Source organism: Siphateles boraxobius, unplaced genomic scaffold (genome assembly GCF_051911475.1).
Source record: "Siphateles boraxobius isolate OS27281-9 unplaced genomic scaffold, OSU_SipBor_1 7, whole genome shotgun sequence".
Classification (NCBI taxonomy): Eukaryota; Metazoa; Chordata; class Actinopteri; order Cypriniformes; family Leuciscidae; genus Siphateles; species Siphateles boraxobius.
In genome coordinates this window covers 26,767,603-26,786,121 of record NW_027509197.1, presented here as the reverse complement: position 1 = coordinate 26,786,121, position 18,519 = coordinate 26,767,603, and the positions used below count along the sequence as shown (strand labels likewise).

The window sequence follows — 18,519 nt, the reverse complement described above, 5'->3', positions numbered from 1 at the left end:
TCCCGAATATCAATATTAAGTTTTTGTCAGGAAGGAGAAAAAAAAAATGCGGGTAAAAAATGTCCATTGTCAATTTCAAACTAATCAGCTTTTTGTTGGCCAGCGTGGTGAATTGTGGTTACCAACTTGAACATGCATGGAATCTGCGTCTGGAACTTTTTCGCCCTCACGCGAAACTCCCGAGCTCCTGGATTCCTCCGGAAATGACTGAATTTCACCCGCGAGCATTGGTAAATATGACCGCACTTTACAAGTCATTTATGTGGCAAAGCACATTCTATACAAGACTACAAATTATTTAGATGTGCAATGTTAATAGAAATTATCAATAAACGTACAGGGCAACATTTAGAGGGACAATTCACCCAAAGCAAACTAAGGTAAGTGTCATAGAACTTATAGATCATCCGCTACAGGGTTTATACTTTCAGAGCTTAAACCAATAGTGTGTTCGCTGTTTTAATGTTTCCTGGCTCTTGTTTAACTGATGTTTATCCAGTCTCTAGTCGAGTCTCCTTAAGTTTCTGCTCAGGAAAATGTCATAAAATCTCTGGTGCAAAAGATCTCCAATTAATTTTTTAAAGGTCTATTTTGGTGGTCGCTAAACATTCTAATTATTGTATTATAATAAAAGCCAGTCGTATTGCTCTAGTTATTACTTCGTTAGCAAACACTTTCTTAACCAAAATAACTTACTACTGAAGAGACAGATCTGAACCAAGATTTAACTAAACTGCCACCAAATCATGGATCATTACAGAGGTTTTCCTATTGTTAAAATACTTATGAGTGAGATCAATATGAATAGACAACAATAAGTATGCCATTTTTAATTTCTCCAAAAAGTGTCAGAACACATTGTGGCTTTGTGGTGCCATCAAAACATTGCTGATTTTGTTTGAGCACCCATACACAGCAACAGTACCTCAGCCAATGGCATAGGTTTGGGGGTGGGGCTAGTTGAATTGAACTGAATAATGGCATAAAGGGGGTGTGAGAAACCCATCTGATATCAGTCATATAGTATTAGGTAAGGGATCCACAAATTACACACTTCAGCTTTAAGGACAATTATTTTACATACTTCCAACAAAAATAATATTCTGCCAGATTTTGTTGTAGTCTTACCATTTCATATTAAAATCTTTTTAACATTACTAATAAAGAAATGTACGCACAATATCAACTTTAATAGATGACTCCTTTGGGTTCACAGTGAACAAGAGAACCTCCTAAAATTGTAATTATCTCGTAAAAACTACACCTATGTGACCCATCTCAATACAAAATTACTTTTTTTTAATAGCATCTGGTCTGTGGCGTGTGCTGAGTGCTAATTTTTTGTTTCAAAGATTTGTTTAATCTAAGAGAACATGTGACTTACAGCAACTTCCTAAGACAACTCAATTAAATGAGTTTGACCTTCTTATTTTTTAGAAGGGTTTTCATTTGATTAAAAAAGGTTCAGGAAATTAGTGGACGGTCATTTTGCCTTGTCCTTTTCCCAGCTACAGTGATTTGACAATGCCTACAGGAATTGGCACAGGGATAGTAAACAGGCAGAATTAAGACACTTTCTTTGTAGGCCAGTCTCTGCCTCAGGTACACATAGGGAAACAGTTACATTCTCCTCTGTTTTGCCTTTAGATGCTTTTTTTTCAGCACTGACATAATGGACTCTCCTGACTAATTCATACAGAAATCTTAATATTGCTTGAATTCTATATGCATTTCCCTGTTATTTCTTAGCAAAGTACTTATTTTAGTAGGTATGTGTTTGTTCCTGCCAGACCTGGTACAGTGATCATTGCATGGTTGTCTTTGGCAAGTATTATTTTAAATAGCTAGAGGAAGACAAGTTTTTCTACACTGGCTGTAAATTAGGACTATGGACTGTTTTCATCCAGGTCAGCATTCCCAGAGGAGCTCATTTCTGGAAGACTGTGTGACAGCATGCATTGTTTCAATATAAATCACCCAAAATTATGAGACCTTTTTGTCATGTAGCTTGAAATGAGACTTCATGATCAAATCCTGAGCTTGAAAACTTTGGCTCGCTTTGTGTTCTTCACTTAACAAGCTGCTTTGCAACCCTTGGTCTGTCTGTTGTGGGTAAAAATAAAAGCCAATTTCATTAGTTGTGGAGACTGATATGAATCTGTGGATGAAGCCATGGATAAATACTGTCATGTAAGACGACATCAAGGCTGGCAAACACGCATGTCTGGATTTTGCAGAGTTAGATGCGTTCCTGGGTCAACATATTTTGTTGACCCTGGAACAACATTCCTGTCCAAAAATTTAGTCTTAACCATATCCCTACCCCTGAACTTAACCCTACCCATAAGTTATCCATAAAATCAGAGGGGAATGATAGGTGAATAACACTGATGTAGAAGCACCTAAACCTTGTTGTTAGCCTAAACTTGACACAAACTGTAAACTTGTCCCTCAAATCTGATTGGTTAATTGGAATGTTGTTCCAGGATCCACAAAAATATTTTTCTAGGAACATGTACTTGATGAAATAAGTTTCTGCGGCAAACACGATGTCTTTCGACAATACTCAGCCCCCTTTGTCCTTCTAGAAAATTAAAGTTCATCTGTAAAAAGGTTTGAAAACACTGAAACAAATAATAGCGTATTAGATGGACATGACCGAATGGACAAATGCAGACAGTAAATCACTTGATACTTGTGCCACATCAAATAGCAAAACGGAAGTTGAAAGAATAGTTGAGTGTTGAAAGACTACAGATGCTCCTGGATACAATAAAAATATGATGGACAGGCATGAGAAGGTCTCATTTCCAGGATGGGAAGCTTTTGGAGGAAATCTCTGCTAAGGCTATTTTGCTCTCGCTGACATACCAGGTCAACGCCAGTATTCATTTGTCTCTCAGTCATAGAAACGATTCAAAGAAATTATTTATTTTTACTCTATGCATATGTGCGCCTCACTAAAATACCCAGCTAGTGGCTATGTAACTCAACCCTGTTGTCATGATCAGCCCACTTTGGATTAGCATTGCGATAATCTACTTCAATTCAGATTTGCAGTGTGTGAACAGGAGTTGCTGGTTGTTAATGATGGTGATGTCAAGGGGTCGACTGGTAGAAGGTGAGAACATCTGTGAGGTCACATCAAGTCTTGCAGGTAATTTATGTTGAATCAACTTTTGACCTCCTGAGTTTTTAGTTTTTAGTTTTTGAGTCTTTTTTTCTCAAGGGGTTTCCAACTTTGCATGATGGTTTGTGTATGCCATTTAATCACATTTTCTACTGCATTTCTTTTGTAAAACTGTATGTTAGACATTATTTTTTGTTTTGAGTCATTTTTAAACAGTTTTTTTTTTCCTCAAACTTAGCATCATGGAAACTGCTGGATAAAGTTGGTAAGATCTGACAATCAGATAATGTCAAGCCACACTCAGTTCCCTTTCGGATGAAGTCCATATCTCATTTTTTTTTCTCCCTCTAGTGCCAATATTTGCGGTAATTTAATTTCAACTGCCTCCTCCACCATGATCTTTAAAGGACATTTTTTGGCCACAGGAGAACAAACTTTGAGAAAAACAGAAATGTTTGCTGGATTCTCTCCATTTCGGAGATGTGAAATAGTAATTATGCGTTCATTGGGAACTCATAATTGCACATCTGTTTTGTATTTAATATTCCAACAATGCAGTTATGTGCTTTGCATTTGAATGCCATTTCATCGCATTTTGTAAGAATTTCAAGACTCATGCTAGCGTAAAGATATGAATTTAATACAGCAACCATCAATCCCCCTTTGTAGCTGTTCCAAAGGTAGAGAATAGGGTTTTTTTTTTTTTTTCATTTTCCTACTACATATAACTGCATGCATGCTTCAAAATAGCTTCCAGCTGAAATGAGTTACATCTCCCAAGTCTCAGGAAAGACAGCAAGAAACCCAGAAGACCAATTGTTTTTAAGTAAACTAACTCCGCTAACAGTTTTATAACCTGGACCTCGTAAAAGAGGGCCAGACTTTTGGTCATTCCTCTGATTTCGCTGGAATCCCCATTTGCTTGTTGGTGTGGCAGCTGGGGGCGAGTATGTGTGTGTCCCTAAGGTGATATATGACTGCTGTGTCACGTTCCACATCTGACAACCATCCCAAGATGTACATCATCCATCCTTTTCCCGTTTCCATGTGATTCCTCAATAAAAGAGGGGGTGTGAATGTCGAAGCGGGGGGAGGGGAGCTGAGAGGGAGGGGAAGGAATCAGAGCTCACACACAATCGGCATGCGTGAGAGAGAGTAAAAGAGAAACAGAGAGAGGGGAGAGAGCAAGTGGATGAGAGAGAGGGAGAGATCTAAAGGCAATTGTTGCTTAAGAAATTTCATTTCTGTCCTAGAGGAGCCAGCTGGGATTGGATATTGCAGGTTAAACAGCACCAGGCAGAAGGTAAGACCACCAGCGCTGTAAAGGTGACCGGGTCATCAAAGTTACTTTTTACTTTATCGCTGTACATTAGTGTTTTACCGTTCGTCTGGTTTCAGCAGTGAATACATTACTAAGTATACTATATATAAATATTTATATAAATATTGATTGATATTATATATATATATATATATATATATATATGTATGTATGCGTGTTTGATTTCTTATTCTTAAATATAATGCATTGTTAGCCAGAATTGACAAGTAAAATATGTTAATCGATCTACCTCACAAAGGCAAGAGTCCAGTTTTTACCTGAGTTCAGAGTGACGGTGCATATTAATTTGATTTGATCAGATACATAGTGATTTTTTTCAGAGTGACTCATAGCCGAAGTAATACGGCTATGATAAATATGATAAGGCTCACATAATGTGTGCTGTGGGAGATTGGTTGCTAAGGTAAGTCATCAGCATTATATTGAGAATTCAGTCCCTGTCTGTGCAATACAAGCAGCTAAGCCAGAGGTCGTTAGCCGAGCGCACCAGATGAGAAATCATAGATATTCTGAGGATTGTTTATGGAGGAAGAGGTGAGCTAGAACACACTTCCCCCCCAGTTGTTAAATGTAAAAGCTAGCAATGTCAACCAGTGTTATGTGTGGAACTCATTCATAATCAATACGTAATAGTCATTTGACGACTTAATCAAGTATTAAAGCCTGAGGTATTTTTAGAAGATGACGACAGCCGTCAATTTGCACATCACATTAAAGCGGGAAGGTTAACAGGACAGCATATCAGGGTCTCTAATTAATTTAACTGGAAACTCCACCACAGCTCTGCTATGCGCAGACCCTTTCATCTTTTAGCATTCCAATCAGACCGGCGCTTTTCTGAGAAGCCAAATGTAAAGCTAACATTAGTTTAGCGATGGCTCACATGGTGGCCCGGCTATTGGCATCAAACTATGTTCAAATCCATTGTGTTTGTCTTATCTTTATCACAGGGGATATATTTAGCATGCGGTTTAGCTCTGGAGACGCGGGTTACTGGCGTCTGCGTGTAGTGGCAGTGCCCCTGGCATGCTGCTTGTGTTGCAGATGGGCATGAGAGGAGGGCTGCGGGGTGATCCCTGCAGGAATCTGCCCTTTGGTTTATTAAAAGCCGGTCAAACAATAGGGTGCTAAACAAGCAGAAAACAGTGACGTAACCCCTTCGCCGGAGGAGGGGGTTTGGGCATGTCAATGTGACTGAGAAGACAATACTGCTTATTGGCAAATACTAGGCGACCACACGCCTCACTCAACAACTGTGGACTCAGCTGCTGTCAGACCCTTCTGAAGTTTGATTATCCTTGTTAAAGTACTCCAGCTATGGAATGAAATCTGAGTGATTCAAAGGGAACATGAAGTGATTTACCTAATTTTTCTTGTATAACCAACAAGCATACTTAATTATAATTATACAACAGTTAAGTGGTGGGGATTTTTCAGTGACTCTTTCTACACTTTTCTACATCGTTACGCCATTAAGTGGTGACAAGTAACTGTAGTCATTGAGTCACTGAGTCATTTATTGTACCGACTGAAAGTACCAGGATGACCTACTACTTCCGGTGAGATTCTGAAGTTCGCATTTAACAGACACTTTACAAATTGTGAATGGCAGTGAAGCCAGGCAACTGACAGTGTAAATCACATGAAAAAGACAAGATGGCGAATGTAGCACATTGGGATTTCATTCATACTGTATAGAATTTACTTTTTTTAATGGTCACAAAGCAAGTTCTTATTCAATTGTTGTACCTACTCTGACAGTTTGAGGACCCAGCATATTTCAGACCCAGCTAGTGACTTTACAAATGAGTCAATCAAACAATTTGTTCAAAAACACTTATTCGGTCAGGAATGTGTCTACTTGCTCTGAGACACAATTCTGCGTTGACTAGGAACTATTTTCGTTGACTGCGCAAAAATAGGTAATCAATATTGACATTTTGTTTATTGAACTGTTGTACAAAAGCAATATTATTATTGCTTAATCGTTAATAAATGTTCTTCAAATACAATTATTTTCTCAGCATAGTTTGGTTTGAAGGCATTAGACGACTTTGACATGGATTACCTCGAAAATTGAGCTCTAACTTCAGATAAGCCTGTTTCTACACAATAATGTTGAGGAAGCTATAACTAATAATGTGGATTCAATTGTCTCAATCCACATAATCCAAGCCCTTAAAATGACAATCTGTGCTTTATCTTAAGCAGAAACAGCAGCAAGGTTTAGAACAGGAGACAGAGACTGAGATATCAAGAGCCCATGATCCCCTGAGTTCTTTCAGTGTCTGCAAAGAACAACCACCATGTGAAGATGACTTGAAATGAAAAGCTCACGTGTTCCCATGGCATTTTATACTCTCTAAATCAAATAAACACTAACTATGAGACGGTGAGAAGCAACACTGAATAGTGTGCAACAGCTCCTACATACGGCCCCTAACCTGTGGCTGCTTTTGAATGTGAGGAATTTCACAGTCCTAATGGTGCAGACGGCAAGGCCCCTCTCTAGCCTTGCCATGGCCTGAGAGGATCAGCAATGATCAAAAGATCCATACTCTATTTGCACAACCACTAGTGCCATGCCTAGGGACAGTTCATTCCAGGGGTCTGCTCCCTAAGTGGCTTTATAGCCGCTGACGGGACTCCCGGTTAGGACACAGTCCCTAGGCGAGCAGTCTGGGTCTGAGAGTTCAGTGCAACGGGGTTATGGCATGTCTCACCCGGTCCTGGCTCCTGCCTTCCTCTTAAATTTGTTTTTTGTTTTTTTCTTCCTGTGGGATAATATTTGGCAGTTAGTGAATATGAAAAATACCCTGTTTTGCATCTTGCAACTCGGAAGTATTAAGGGATAGTTCACCCAGAATAATTTACTCACCCTCATGTAATTCCAATTACTTTCCTCTGTAAAACTCAAAAGAAGATATTTTGAAGAAGGTTTCAACTGTTTTAATTCAAACAAAAAGGATCATTGGGGTTCAAAACAACACTGACTTTTATTGTACGTACAAAAACACTTTTTCATTCTTCAAAATTTTCTTTTGTGTTCCACAGAATATAGAAAACCATATCAGTTTGGAATGACATGAGGGCGAGTAAATACAAAAGCTGTATATATACCAATATGGTTCACTCTACTTATGCATGGAAGAAACTGCAATGCAAAATATGTTTTTAACTAGTACCGTCTTCGGTAGAAATAAATACTAGTACCGTCTTCTTTAGAAATAAAGAGCCAATCAGATGTTGTCTCAGAGGGGATTGGAAGTCCTTCTGCTGTTTGTAGACACACTGGGCTTTATAAATCTACAGGCCGAAGCAGGTGTGGATGCTGTGGTGGTCAATATTACCTTACACTGAAAACTATGGAGCAATACACTCACAACTGCCCTTACAGCACTAGAAGCCTTCAACCGATGATGCTGCCATGGATGGTTACGCCATGAGGTCACCATCTCATTGTTTATGAACTAAATTGGATCTGTAGTTATCTTTTGAGCTGGGGTGTCTACACTGCATTGTTAAGGCCCATTACAGTCACTACAGATCAGAACGGCAGACGCTCTCAACTTGGTTTGAATGTCAACAGTCGTGCCTAGGCATGATGATGATGATGAAGATGGCAGTTGGTATGCCCGATATTAAATAAATGACGAAGTCCTGTATTTGAAGCATCCCAATTAAGAACAGACTGTGATGTGTGCTTGTGTAAACCCAGCAACACATGCTCTCTGGTGCAGTTAAACATTTCAGGGAGTATTTATTTAAACAGGCAAATTGATACCTAAAACCCTACACGAGGAATGCTAAAGTTAAATGAGTCGCTCCGGTAAGAAAAACACAAGAAGAAAGTTTTAAATTAGCCTGATGTGTTTGCGATTTCGGAGCAATTGCGGGTTTCAAAATAAAATTCGAAAGAGGTTTAGACATAATGCAAGGTATTGTTTTAGTGAATGATAATTTCCTCTCTGTCTGATCCAGGTTTTTGGAGTCGGTTACCCTAAGGGCTCTGCTACTCTTTCTCTCCCTCATTACACCAAACCTTTTAGCAGTCGTGGCTCAGTGAATTTAACTGCCACACACGAAACATTATCATGAGGACTGTAAAGCACTAAGCACATGAAAAAATAAGTATATGTGTACCTAAGTTGGCAATTGTTTTACTGTCATGAGAGAACTTGCACCGAGACTTATTTCTTTTTATGAAAAATTCATTTCTGGGGAAATTTGCTCCGGGCTGTTTATTAATATATTAGGTTTCTTCACTGTGTAATAAAAACACCATTTTTTTCAGTGTTGGGATTGTAAGAATAACAGTACAGCGGTCTGCCAGAACTCCTCATACATCACAGCCCACTTATTTCTGGCTGGAGACATGGCAGCAATCACCTTAACCAGCTGGCAGAGGCACAACAGACGTCTGTCTCGGGTCATCTGTCACTGACGGGTTCTCACGCAGACAAACTTCCACTCTCCCTTACGTTGCACCTTACCTCACCTGCCCAGTCCTTCCACTAACAACTTAAACAGCTCTGAGTAACCTGCGAAACATTACCTGAAATCGCGCTCTCAGCTGGGTGTTTTTTCTGCAGCTTGCATCCTGGACTAACCGTGGTTCCTTTCTTTGCCCACAGAGACATCCAGGCCACTCAAGGAGATGGCTGAGTTTAAAGACAACGCTAACTACATATTTCGGTTCACTTATGTGGCATCAAAAACACAGTGGAGACCTCTTCCTTGTCTTCTGTAGTAGACGGTCAAGCTTTCTTTTGTTTTACCTGTGGAAGCTGTGGACAATATGAGGAACTCAGTCGCTCTGGGCCAGCCTGGGATTCTACTTCTTCTGGTCACATGTCCTCTGCTGACTATCCTGCAGGGTGTCACCTGTAAGGCAGAGAGTGGACACTTAGGGGACAATGATCCTGACAGGTGTATGAGACATCATTTTGTTGAGACCATCACACATCCTATCTACAAATGCAATTCAAAGGTAAGAACTCAAAATTGTGATGCTGTCACTGTAGTGATCCTGATTGTATTTGTGCCATATAAATATGTTAAAAATCCATAAAAAATGTTTCGTTCAAAAGATGTCATCATGTTTTCTAAGAAAATTTCTGCCTGTTTGATCCAAAATGTCAGCTAAACTAAGTTTGTATCCAATAATATGTATATTTTTTGTAAAATTTAGAACACTATTATTAGAAGGGATAGTTCACCCAAAAATTTAAAATGATCAAATTGTTCCAAACCTGTATGAATTTCTTTCTTCTGTTGAACAAAAAAGAAGATATTTTAATCTAACGTAACCTAAAATTGTAATGAAAACTGAAAATATAAAAATAAAAGGCAATTATAATAGTATATAAATAATAAAACAATGGTAGGAAACACTAGCATGCACAAAATGATATTTGATGAAACTGCAAATGATTTCAGATTGTTACACATGTTTTTTGTCTCATATCAGTATGGAGGAGAAAAAAAGCCTTAACATCCAGGTGAAAGGAACAAAAAAATTGAGCTCCCTTGTTGCTTATTGAATTACAAAAAATAGTCTGGGAGGTCAGGTCTTCTTGTAAAACAATACACTCTCTACACCCACAACTTTTCTGCTAACAAGCTGCTTAAAACAAATCAAGTCTCCTGATGCTTTAGAAGGTTTTACATTTAAACACTGACCCCAGGGATGTCCCTCATAATTAGAACCCAAGAAACCCTGTTTTCATTTATTGAATCAGATAGCATGGCTCGCTTGTCTAATGACCTCTACCTTTAACTACTTTGACACCTTGGCAAGGAACACTGCCTGCCTGTGCGGCCTAAAGCCTCGCCAGAAATAAGCACTCATGAGGTGCATAAAATATCTGGAGGTGGCACAGTTCCAAGGTGTTGGACACAGTGTTACGCCTGAGTCATTTTTTGCTTATCGAAACAATAGAGCGCCTCAAATACGTCCCCTTAAAATAAGCCATCGATAATAAAAAGGATGAGTTCCAGATGCTCTGATTCACCTGTTCCCCTCAGAATGACAGCCTCTAATGATCTGTATATTGTGAATTGAATTTCTCAGGCTCCCGCTCTTACAAACCCAGCTGGGCTGTGTCAACAAATATTCAACATCCAATAAACTGAAGATGAGCTAGTTAGCCACCTGTGCTGGAGCTAAAAATCTTCATTCTGCAAGCATTACACAAACTGTATTTTCTAATTACCAGACAAACAGCATGATTATCCAAAAGCAGTAAGTAGAAAATGGAAAACGTGGCTAGGTAAAGTTTCATTCAAGGATGCAAATAAAGCTAAAGTAAATTAAAACCGACTCTGGGTACATGATTGCTTCCAAAAAGTAATTAGTGGGATGTAAAATACTGACATTCCAATTAATCATAGATTCCTAAAATCCCAAGAACTATCCTTTATTTTGCCTGTACCGTTTTCAGTGGCGCACTCCTTGTACTCCTTGTACTCAGTTCACAGTGTTTATCTTTGAATTTGAACAAACTTAGTGTATCTAAGTGCAGACTATTATGGTTCATGATCAAATATCCCTTTTAGTGAATCAAAACCATTCAGAGCAACCAGTGTAATCAGATTCATGAAAAAATTACTCAAATGAGCCAGTTCTTTTTAGTGAATCAAAAAGCATTAAGTGCAACCAGTGTAGTACCACTCACAAAAACTATTACAGCACAATTTTGAGAGTGATATTGCTTTTTTTATACAAGTTCAATAACCAAGTTAATATTTACAAACAAATCCAGACAACACAGACAATAAGAGTAATACAAACTCAGTGTTGTTTGGGCTCAGCACTCTTGGAACTCTATAATGAATAACTCTATTACAGTTTTAGAAGCTTCCCAGTGTAATTTACAGCATCAGCTGGGAGATAATTTCTTTGATACGCAAGCAAAACAGATTTTATAACTGAAATATGCCCAAATGAATCGGAATCAAATAAAATTGAATCAAACATGTGTATTGGAAAATCAGCTCTACTGGTTAAAAGTAAGAACTGTATAGCCACTAGCCAGACCATTTTGTATCAAACAACTAAACCCAACAGTGAAATATTTGATTAGTTTCTGATTGACAGACCTCAGCATGTACACAGGCCCATTGTCTAAAAGCAGCACAATGGATTAAGCTCAACTCAGTCACCTTTAAAGAAGCCTATTACACATTGCATTAGTTATGAGGATGGCTGATGCTTCCATGCAAATTTCAGTAGTGCTACACAATAGGGTCCACCTGCGCAGTCACTCTGAGATAAATATAGAGGGGAAGAAGAGCTTACATCTGCTGCCCAGCTTTTGTCACCTTGCCATGTTTCCTTGAATATTCATCTTCTGTGGCCACACACCTCCACTGCACCCCCCTCTGAAATCCCCCACATCTATCCTCCGATTGTTTTACGAACATGGCCGTATGCCTACAGTTTCAGGTGACATTAAATAATGACATCAGCTAGAAGCAGCAAGTCAATGCCGCTTCATTCATGGATGTCGGACCATGAGTGATGCATATCGGGTGCTTTTTGGCCTCAGACAGGCTAGTGTTCCTTATAATGGGGGTGACACTCCACTAACACTATGCAGCTGAAAGACAACATGACAGGAGTCCATTTACGGAGTGTTCAGGAATGTGGCGGCCTGCGGTCTGGCCAGCACCTCATATTCCGAATCAGTAGACCATTGAACTGGGTCACGTTTGTGTCTATCATTGCAGATGAGCATCACTCATATACCTTTAATTACGAGAGAACTCTTATGTAGGACAGCGCTTTTCAAAGGGGGATTTTTTTGATGAGCGTATCTCTCTTCATCAGCCAGTGAACTCCAGCGATGTAGCCAGGTGGATCTGACCCCCATAAATCGGTCCTGCGAAGTGCAAAACCTTTCATCTGTCACACAACAATCCTCACAAAGTAGATGAGGCAAATTTGTGAGATTGAGGTATTTGGGGGAGTCAAGTAGCCTGAGCATCCAGGTCTGGGAGAGATCAACCACACTCCCATCACCATGCAGGTGCAAGGTCAAAGTGAGAGAGTACACAAGCTTTCTTTGTTCAACACTGCAAACTTTCTCAGGAAACTTATCTTAGTTCTTCTGACACAGGGTTCAAATTAGGGATGGCACAGGACTCTTTCTTTATAATAACTACAAATACTTGTGCAGACAACGAAGGATGCCCACTGGTAAAACTACTTAGTCAGAAAATCTTACACACATTCCAGTTTTTGTTGATGTCTCCAAAAAAGGGGGAAGGCCAATTTGGGAGTAAAGAAATGGAGACTGAAAATAATTTCTTAAAACAAAATTAATAAACAAATTGGGCGTTACAAAGTTTTTGTAGTACAAACATTTTTGTGTGGCATCATCCAACTAAAATGTTACAATATATGCCTATATAATATTTTACAAGTGATCGACATAGATAGATTGTTTTTTTTTTTCTCTTTATGCACTTACATGATTAGAAGAACCTACAATGCTTTATAACCTGAATATATTCACCTCTGACACTGTAAATGTGGTTTGATGTGGCAAAATCACCAAACAGTAAAGTACAGTCTTATTTAAATTATCGTTTTCTCCTTTATCTGTTGCTGGTTTAAGTAGCACACACACACACACACACTTTCTTTTAGTGAGGTTCAATGAGAATCGCTTATGGTAAAGACAAACAGTTCTGTGTAATGAAAATGTGTGCCTTGAATTCATTCAGTCATGTTCGACAACCACTAAACGATCGATTACTAAACGTTTGCCATGAAAACACTCTTGTGTGATAAATTTATTTTTAGAACAATCTTTTAGAAAACTAAATTGGGGCTAATAGTCTTAGAGCACAAATATTTTCTCATACGGTTTTATTTTTTCCAATACTTATCTAGATAAGGAAATGATTCAAATCAAATTTCAGATAGATAGATAGATAGATCATGAATTTTAATTAATGTGTGACAAGAGAAAGATGGTAACACCCGTTTACTTAAACATGGATCTAAATGAACCTTTTATGCTCTACAGATGGTTCTCCTGGCTCGATGTGAGGGTCACTGCAGCCACACGTCCCGCTCAGACCCGCTGATCTCTTTCAGCTCAGTCCTGAAGCAGCCTTTCAAAAGCACTTGTTTCTGCTGCCGTCCACACACCTCCAAACTGAAGGCGGTACGTCTGCGATGCTCGGGCGGGACACGGATAACCGCTACTTACCGTTACATCCTTGCGTGCAGCTGCGAGGAGTGCAGCTGAATAACTCCAGCTAACATGACTCCAGCTGTGTCATGGAGAAAGACCCTCTGGCTGAAAGACAAAAAAAAAAAATAGTTGAAGGGTACACTTTATTGCTGATGATTCAGAGCAACCATTTTACGATTCATTAGCACTGCCAACAACCCATCAAGACTTCAAGAAGAATCGCATGTAAAGTGTTGCATGCACACGGATTTCCAGATGTCGGCCCGGCTGTCGCACCTGCGCATGCGCTCAGCCAGTCAATTTACTTTTATTGCATTCCATTGTTTTGATCACCGCGTGTGTAAAATAGCGGATGCCGACAACAACATTGTAAATCTTGAGGGAAATTTGATGAAGCTGAGGGGGAGTCACTTTGGCGGACTATGTTTTACAATATCTGAGAGATTTAATACACAGACCAGGACAGAAGACTGGATGTTTGCATAGACAATGCAAGTGGTGAACTATATAAGTTTGATTTATAACTAGGATAGAATTTAAATGGATAGTTCATTATTTACTTCAGTCGTTCCAAACCTGAAAGACTTTATTTATTCTGCAGAACACAAAAGAAGATTGTTTTAACTGTTTTATTCAATGAAAGTCAGTAGAGTCCAAAACAACACTGAAACCCATTGACTTAATATCTTCTTTTGTGTTCGACAGAAGAAATACAGGTTTGGAACAACAAAAGGGTAAGTAAATGATGACAGAATGTTCATTTTGTGATGAACTATCCCTTTAAGGTCTCTGGAATTGCCCACATGTTCCAGGCATACATCTTTGCTTCATTATACCGGCTTAATATTTGAACAATGAAAAATACTCTTGTACAAATCATAGTGCCAATTATAGACTTTGTAAACCTCCTCCAGGTTTTTACTGTGGGGTTCACAGCGATCTACCATGCCAGACTGTATGTGGAAAATGTCAGTGTTAAGTCTGTTTATTTCATCATCAAAGTCTCGTAATGGCTCATGACACATAATAGCAGCAAGTTGTCAAGCCAATCACGTACAGTTATAATAACTATGATGTTTGCATTGTGGAATTGTACAGTAAATGACAAATGCCATATATAAAAAAATGAAAGAAAAAGTATTGTTCCTCAAATTTCTCTAATCTGTGGAAATAAATTCACCCTCTACAAACTGCTGAAACTATACCACTGGGAAATTATGACAATTTGCTTGCTGGACAGGTTTGTAATCCACTACAAATATGACAGCTTTTTGGGCTCTGCACATGAATCTAATAAACAGTGCTCTTTTGTTTTTAAAGTCTGACTGGCTGCCTTGTGCTAGCTGTCTTGTTACACATACTTAGGCTCCTCCATACAATGTGACTTTCAGTGGGGCTATAATTAACTTAATGGCTAATTTGACAGCATGACAGACAGTCCACATAATAGCTGTCAGTTGAGTTCTCTGTAATTTTTATGGCTGCCCTAAGACATCTCCCTACACGATCGTCTAGGCACCCAGCTAAATGACACATCATCTTGTTCTCTGACCTTCCGTTATTCTAACGCTCCAGGTGTTGTACACGTACGTGTCTTCTTAATCCCCTCGCAAAGTGAATATTCAAGCAAAACCGGCAGGTGATTCTAATAGAACGAGGTTAAATAATAACACTATTAATTGAAGCCAGTCCCAATTTTGACCCAAGAGTGTGACTTTTCCTTATCGTGTGGTGTCCAATTGAGTCCAATATCAGCTGCAATTTTTCAGTCCTGAAATTGAAATGGTTATTTGCTACTATTTGTTTTTACTACTCACTCTTCTTTGAAAAAAAATCCTCCTTCACTGGCTTGGACAGCTACTTTGCAATAAAATCTGTTGTCAGTAAAAACAGACAAATAATTATTTAAACAAAAGCAGAAAACTATTCTAAACTGGCTGTATATCACACAAATGGTTGTAAAAGGATGTGCACCTCATTCAGCCATAAAACATGGTATTGTTTTAATCTATGATATGACTAGGAGTATCCGGAGGTATAAAGGTACACTGTGTAGGAATTTCTCCCATCCAGCGGTGAAATTGTATTTTGCATTCAAACGAATAGTGCCCTCTAGCGCCTCGCTTTTCCAAAATGCGTGTTGCAACTATAGCCGTTAAGAAGCTATGACAACATGTAGGCATGAAATGCAACCCTTATTACATCAAACATAGCCTATGATGCTATTCATCAAAGAGCCTGTTTAGCTTTTAACTATACATGTTCTACTGTTATGCTGCCTATATAATAAAGTACACAACAAAGCAATTAAAACAAGCTTGTAATTTAGACCATAACATTGACTTACTTGTCGAATGCAACGCAGGCAAACTTCAGCGTCCCTTTCGAAGTGTTTCTCCTTCATTAGCTTTTTTATAGAAGTAAAATAATGCCAAATGTTTTTGAAACAAAAAGCATGTTGCATTGTACTACTTGAAAAAAATATGCATTGCATTAACCCTGCTTGTATTTTAATGCTTTGTATTTTTAGGGCTTGCATTTTTATGGGCTGAAATTTAGCATGGTTGAACATTTAAGCTGTGAATATTTAAATTCAAAACATTTCAAACACATTTTCATTAGTAAAATTTCAATAATCCATATCCACCTTTCATATTTCACTTCCAAAATATTCAAACTGATTAAAAATACAACCTATAATATTCAACAGGCGGTTTTCGGTCCATTTTATTTCGCATTGCAAATTCGCTTCCACAAATTCAGTGGTTCAAATTCGACAGTAAATTCAACGTTGACATCCAGGAACAGCAGGAAAAGCAGTAGATTACCGAGCATTATCTCCATCTTCTGTTAGTCTACCTCACCAGCAGGGGGTGCAAGCGCGTGTTGTTGAGAAGAAAGAGCAACAGTTAGAGCAAGACATTCATTCATAAAAACCCATTTACAACAATGTAAGTGTATCTGTGATTATTATGACGTCTGTTTTATGTGAAATTCAGTGTCTTCACGATTACTTTTCCTGTGTATCCTACATGCATCTTTCTCTACCGTGAACGAGATTATAATGTTAAACTTATATTGCGGCTATTGTGCTGCATGCAGTAGGCCACTAGGATTTCCCTCAATACTTCAGGATTCCCCTGCTGGACATATAAAACGCTTATCGTAGCTTAATGGACTAATACAGTGGTATAAAAGACCAAACTCGCAGTCAAGCAGAAGGACTCAGAATATGAACTTAACGCGCAAAGTTTAATGCTCAGCGTTTCTCAGTGATACTGGCATTTAAGTTGGCTTGACATTGGACATTTGCACATTTATGGACCGTCTCTAAAGTTACATACGACATTGGTATACACGTTTCTAACTTCAATAGCATTTGAAGAGAACGACTTGCAGTCCTAAAACCAACTGTAAAGTGTTCACGTAGGTGTCAGGCATAATGCGCAATTTATTCAAATAAATTGAAGTTTGCTATTGAAGTTAGAAACGTTTAGGCCTATAGGACTACCAATGTTACTTTAGAGACGGTCCCTAAATGTGCGAATGTCAAGACAATTTTACATTTAGTCATTTAACTGACGCTTTTATCCAAAGCGACTTACAGTTAAACTAACAATATAGGACACCAATATGAAAGTGCTATGAACCTTCCCAGTTTAATCTAATGCAGTACATGTATGTAGGCATACTTCCCCAATAAGGTGCGAGTTAAGCGTTTTGTCTTGACAGAAGGGGAATCCTTGAGTATGATGAGGTATTGAAGGAAACCGATTATAATCCCGTTCATGGTAGAAAAAGCTGATAACATGTAAGGCTATACAGGGAAAGTAACAATAAAGTTAATGAATGGAACATAAATTTTGTGCAGCTTTTGTGCCTTTATCATTTTTTCATCATATTAAGGCTACTGATCCAGACAATCATCACAAAAAACATAATGCATGCTCAATTGTTGTAAATGAGTTTGTAATGAATGAATGTCTTGCTCTAACTGTTGCTCTTTCTTCTCAACAACACGCGCTTGCACCCCCTGCTGGTGAGGTAGACTAACAGAAGATGGAGATAATGCTCGGTAATCTACTGCTGTTCCTGCTGTTCCTGGATGTCAACGTTGAATTTACTGTCGAATTTGAACCACTGAATTTGCAAAGCGAAATAAAATGGACCAAAAACCGCCTGTTGAATATTATAGGTTGTATTTTTAATCAGTTTGAATATTTTGGAAGTGAAATATGAAAGGTGGATATGGATTATTGAAATTTTACTAATGAAAATGTGTTTAAAATGTTTTGAATTTAAATATTCACAGCTTAAATATTCAACCATGCTAAATTTCAGCCCATAAAAATGCAAGCCCTACACATACGATGCAATAAAATACAAGCAGGGTTAATGCAATGCATTTTTTTTTCAACATGCTTTTTGTTTCAAAAACATTTGGCATTATTTTACTTCCATACTCTTTCCACATGGAAAAAGCTATCCCGAAATTAACCCTCGTTTTTTAAAATCGCTGATCAATTTTCCTTTTACGTTCAATTTCTTTTCTTTTTTTCTGGCGACGAGGAATCCGTCTCCTGATGCTCGGCATACCTGGTCCTGCATTATAAAGTACTGACTCCAAACAGAAATTTATATATTTGTATCTTTTTCTTTTGGTTTATTTTATTAATTCTTTCTTTGTATTTTTAGTGTGTTGTATTTAATTACTTTGAAATTGTAAAGCACTTTGGTACACTCTGTTTTTTAAGGTGCTATATAATTAAAGTTTTATTTTAACTCTTATTTTGGATATTGCATAAACATTGTATGCATTACCAATAACTTTTTCATGACTC

The 18,519-nt window shown here is 38.3% G+C and overlaps 1 protein-coding gene across 3 annotated transcripts; it reads left to right on the top strand.

Annotated features, from left to right (window-relative positions):
* Positions 1-122: 122 nt before the first annotated feature.
* On the top strand, positions 123-14,997 carry ndp (norrin cystine knot growth factor NDP). Of its 3 annotated transcripts, XM_077215356.1 has the most exons (4): positions 4,285-4,433; positions 9,107-9,137; positions 9,260-9,462; positions 13,508-14,997. In XM_077215356.1, exons 1-4 carry the CDS (start codon positions 4,323-4,325, stop codon positions 13,730-13,732), a joined length of 570 nt encoding a protein of 189 aa, XP_077071471.1. In that variant the 5' UTR covers positions 4,285-4,322; the 3' UTR covers positions 13,733-14,997. The 3 variants fall into 3 exon arrangements, with proteins under 3 accessions (XP_077071470.1, XP_077071469.1, XP_077071471.1); XM_077215355.1 differs by lacking the exon at positions 4,285-4,433 and adding an exon at positions 123-230 and having other exon boundaries at positions 9,107-9,462; XM_077215354.1 differs by lacking the exon at positions 4,285-4,433 and adding an exon at positions 237-380 and having other exon boundaries at positions 9,107-9,462.
* Positions 14,998-18,519: the final 3,522 nt, after the last annotated feature.

What these genes read in the sequence shown, in the direction of transcription:
- ndp (XM_077215356.1), top strand. Translation starts at nt 4,323, where the DNA reads ATGAGAGAGAGGGAGAGATCTAAAGGCAATTGTTGCTTAAGAAATTTC. An exon ending in TAAACAGCACCAGGCAGAAG is followed by an intron (nt 4,434 to 9,106) that starts GTAAGACCACCA and finishes CTTTGCCCACAG; the next exon opens with AGACATCCAGGCCACTCAAG. An exon ending in CCACTCAAGGAGATGGCTGA is followed by an intron (nt 9,138 to 9,259) that starts GTTTAAAGACAA and finishes TACCTGTGGAAG; the next exon opens with CTGTGGACAATATGAGGAAC.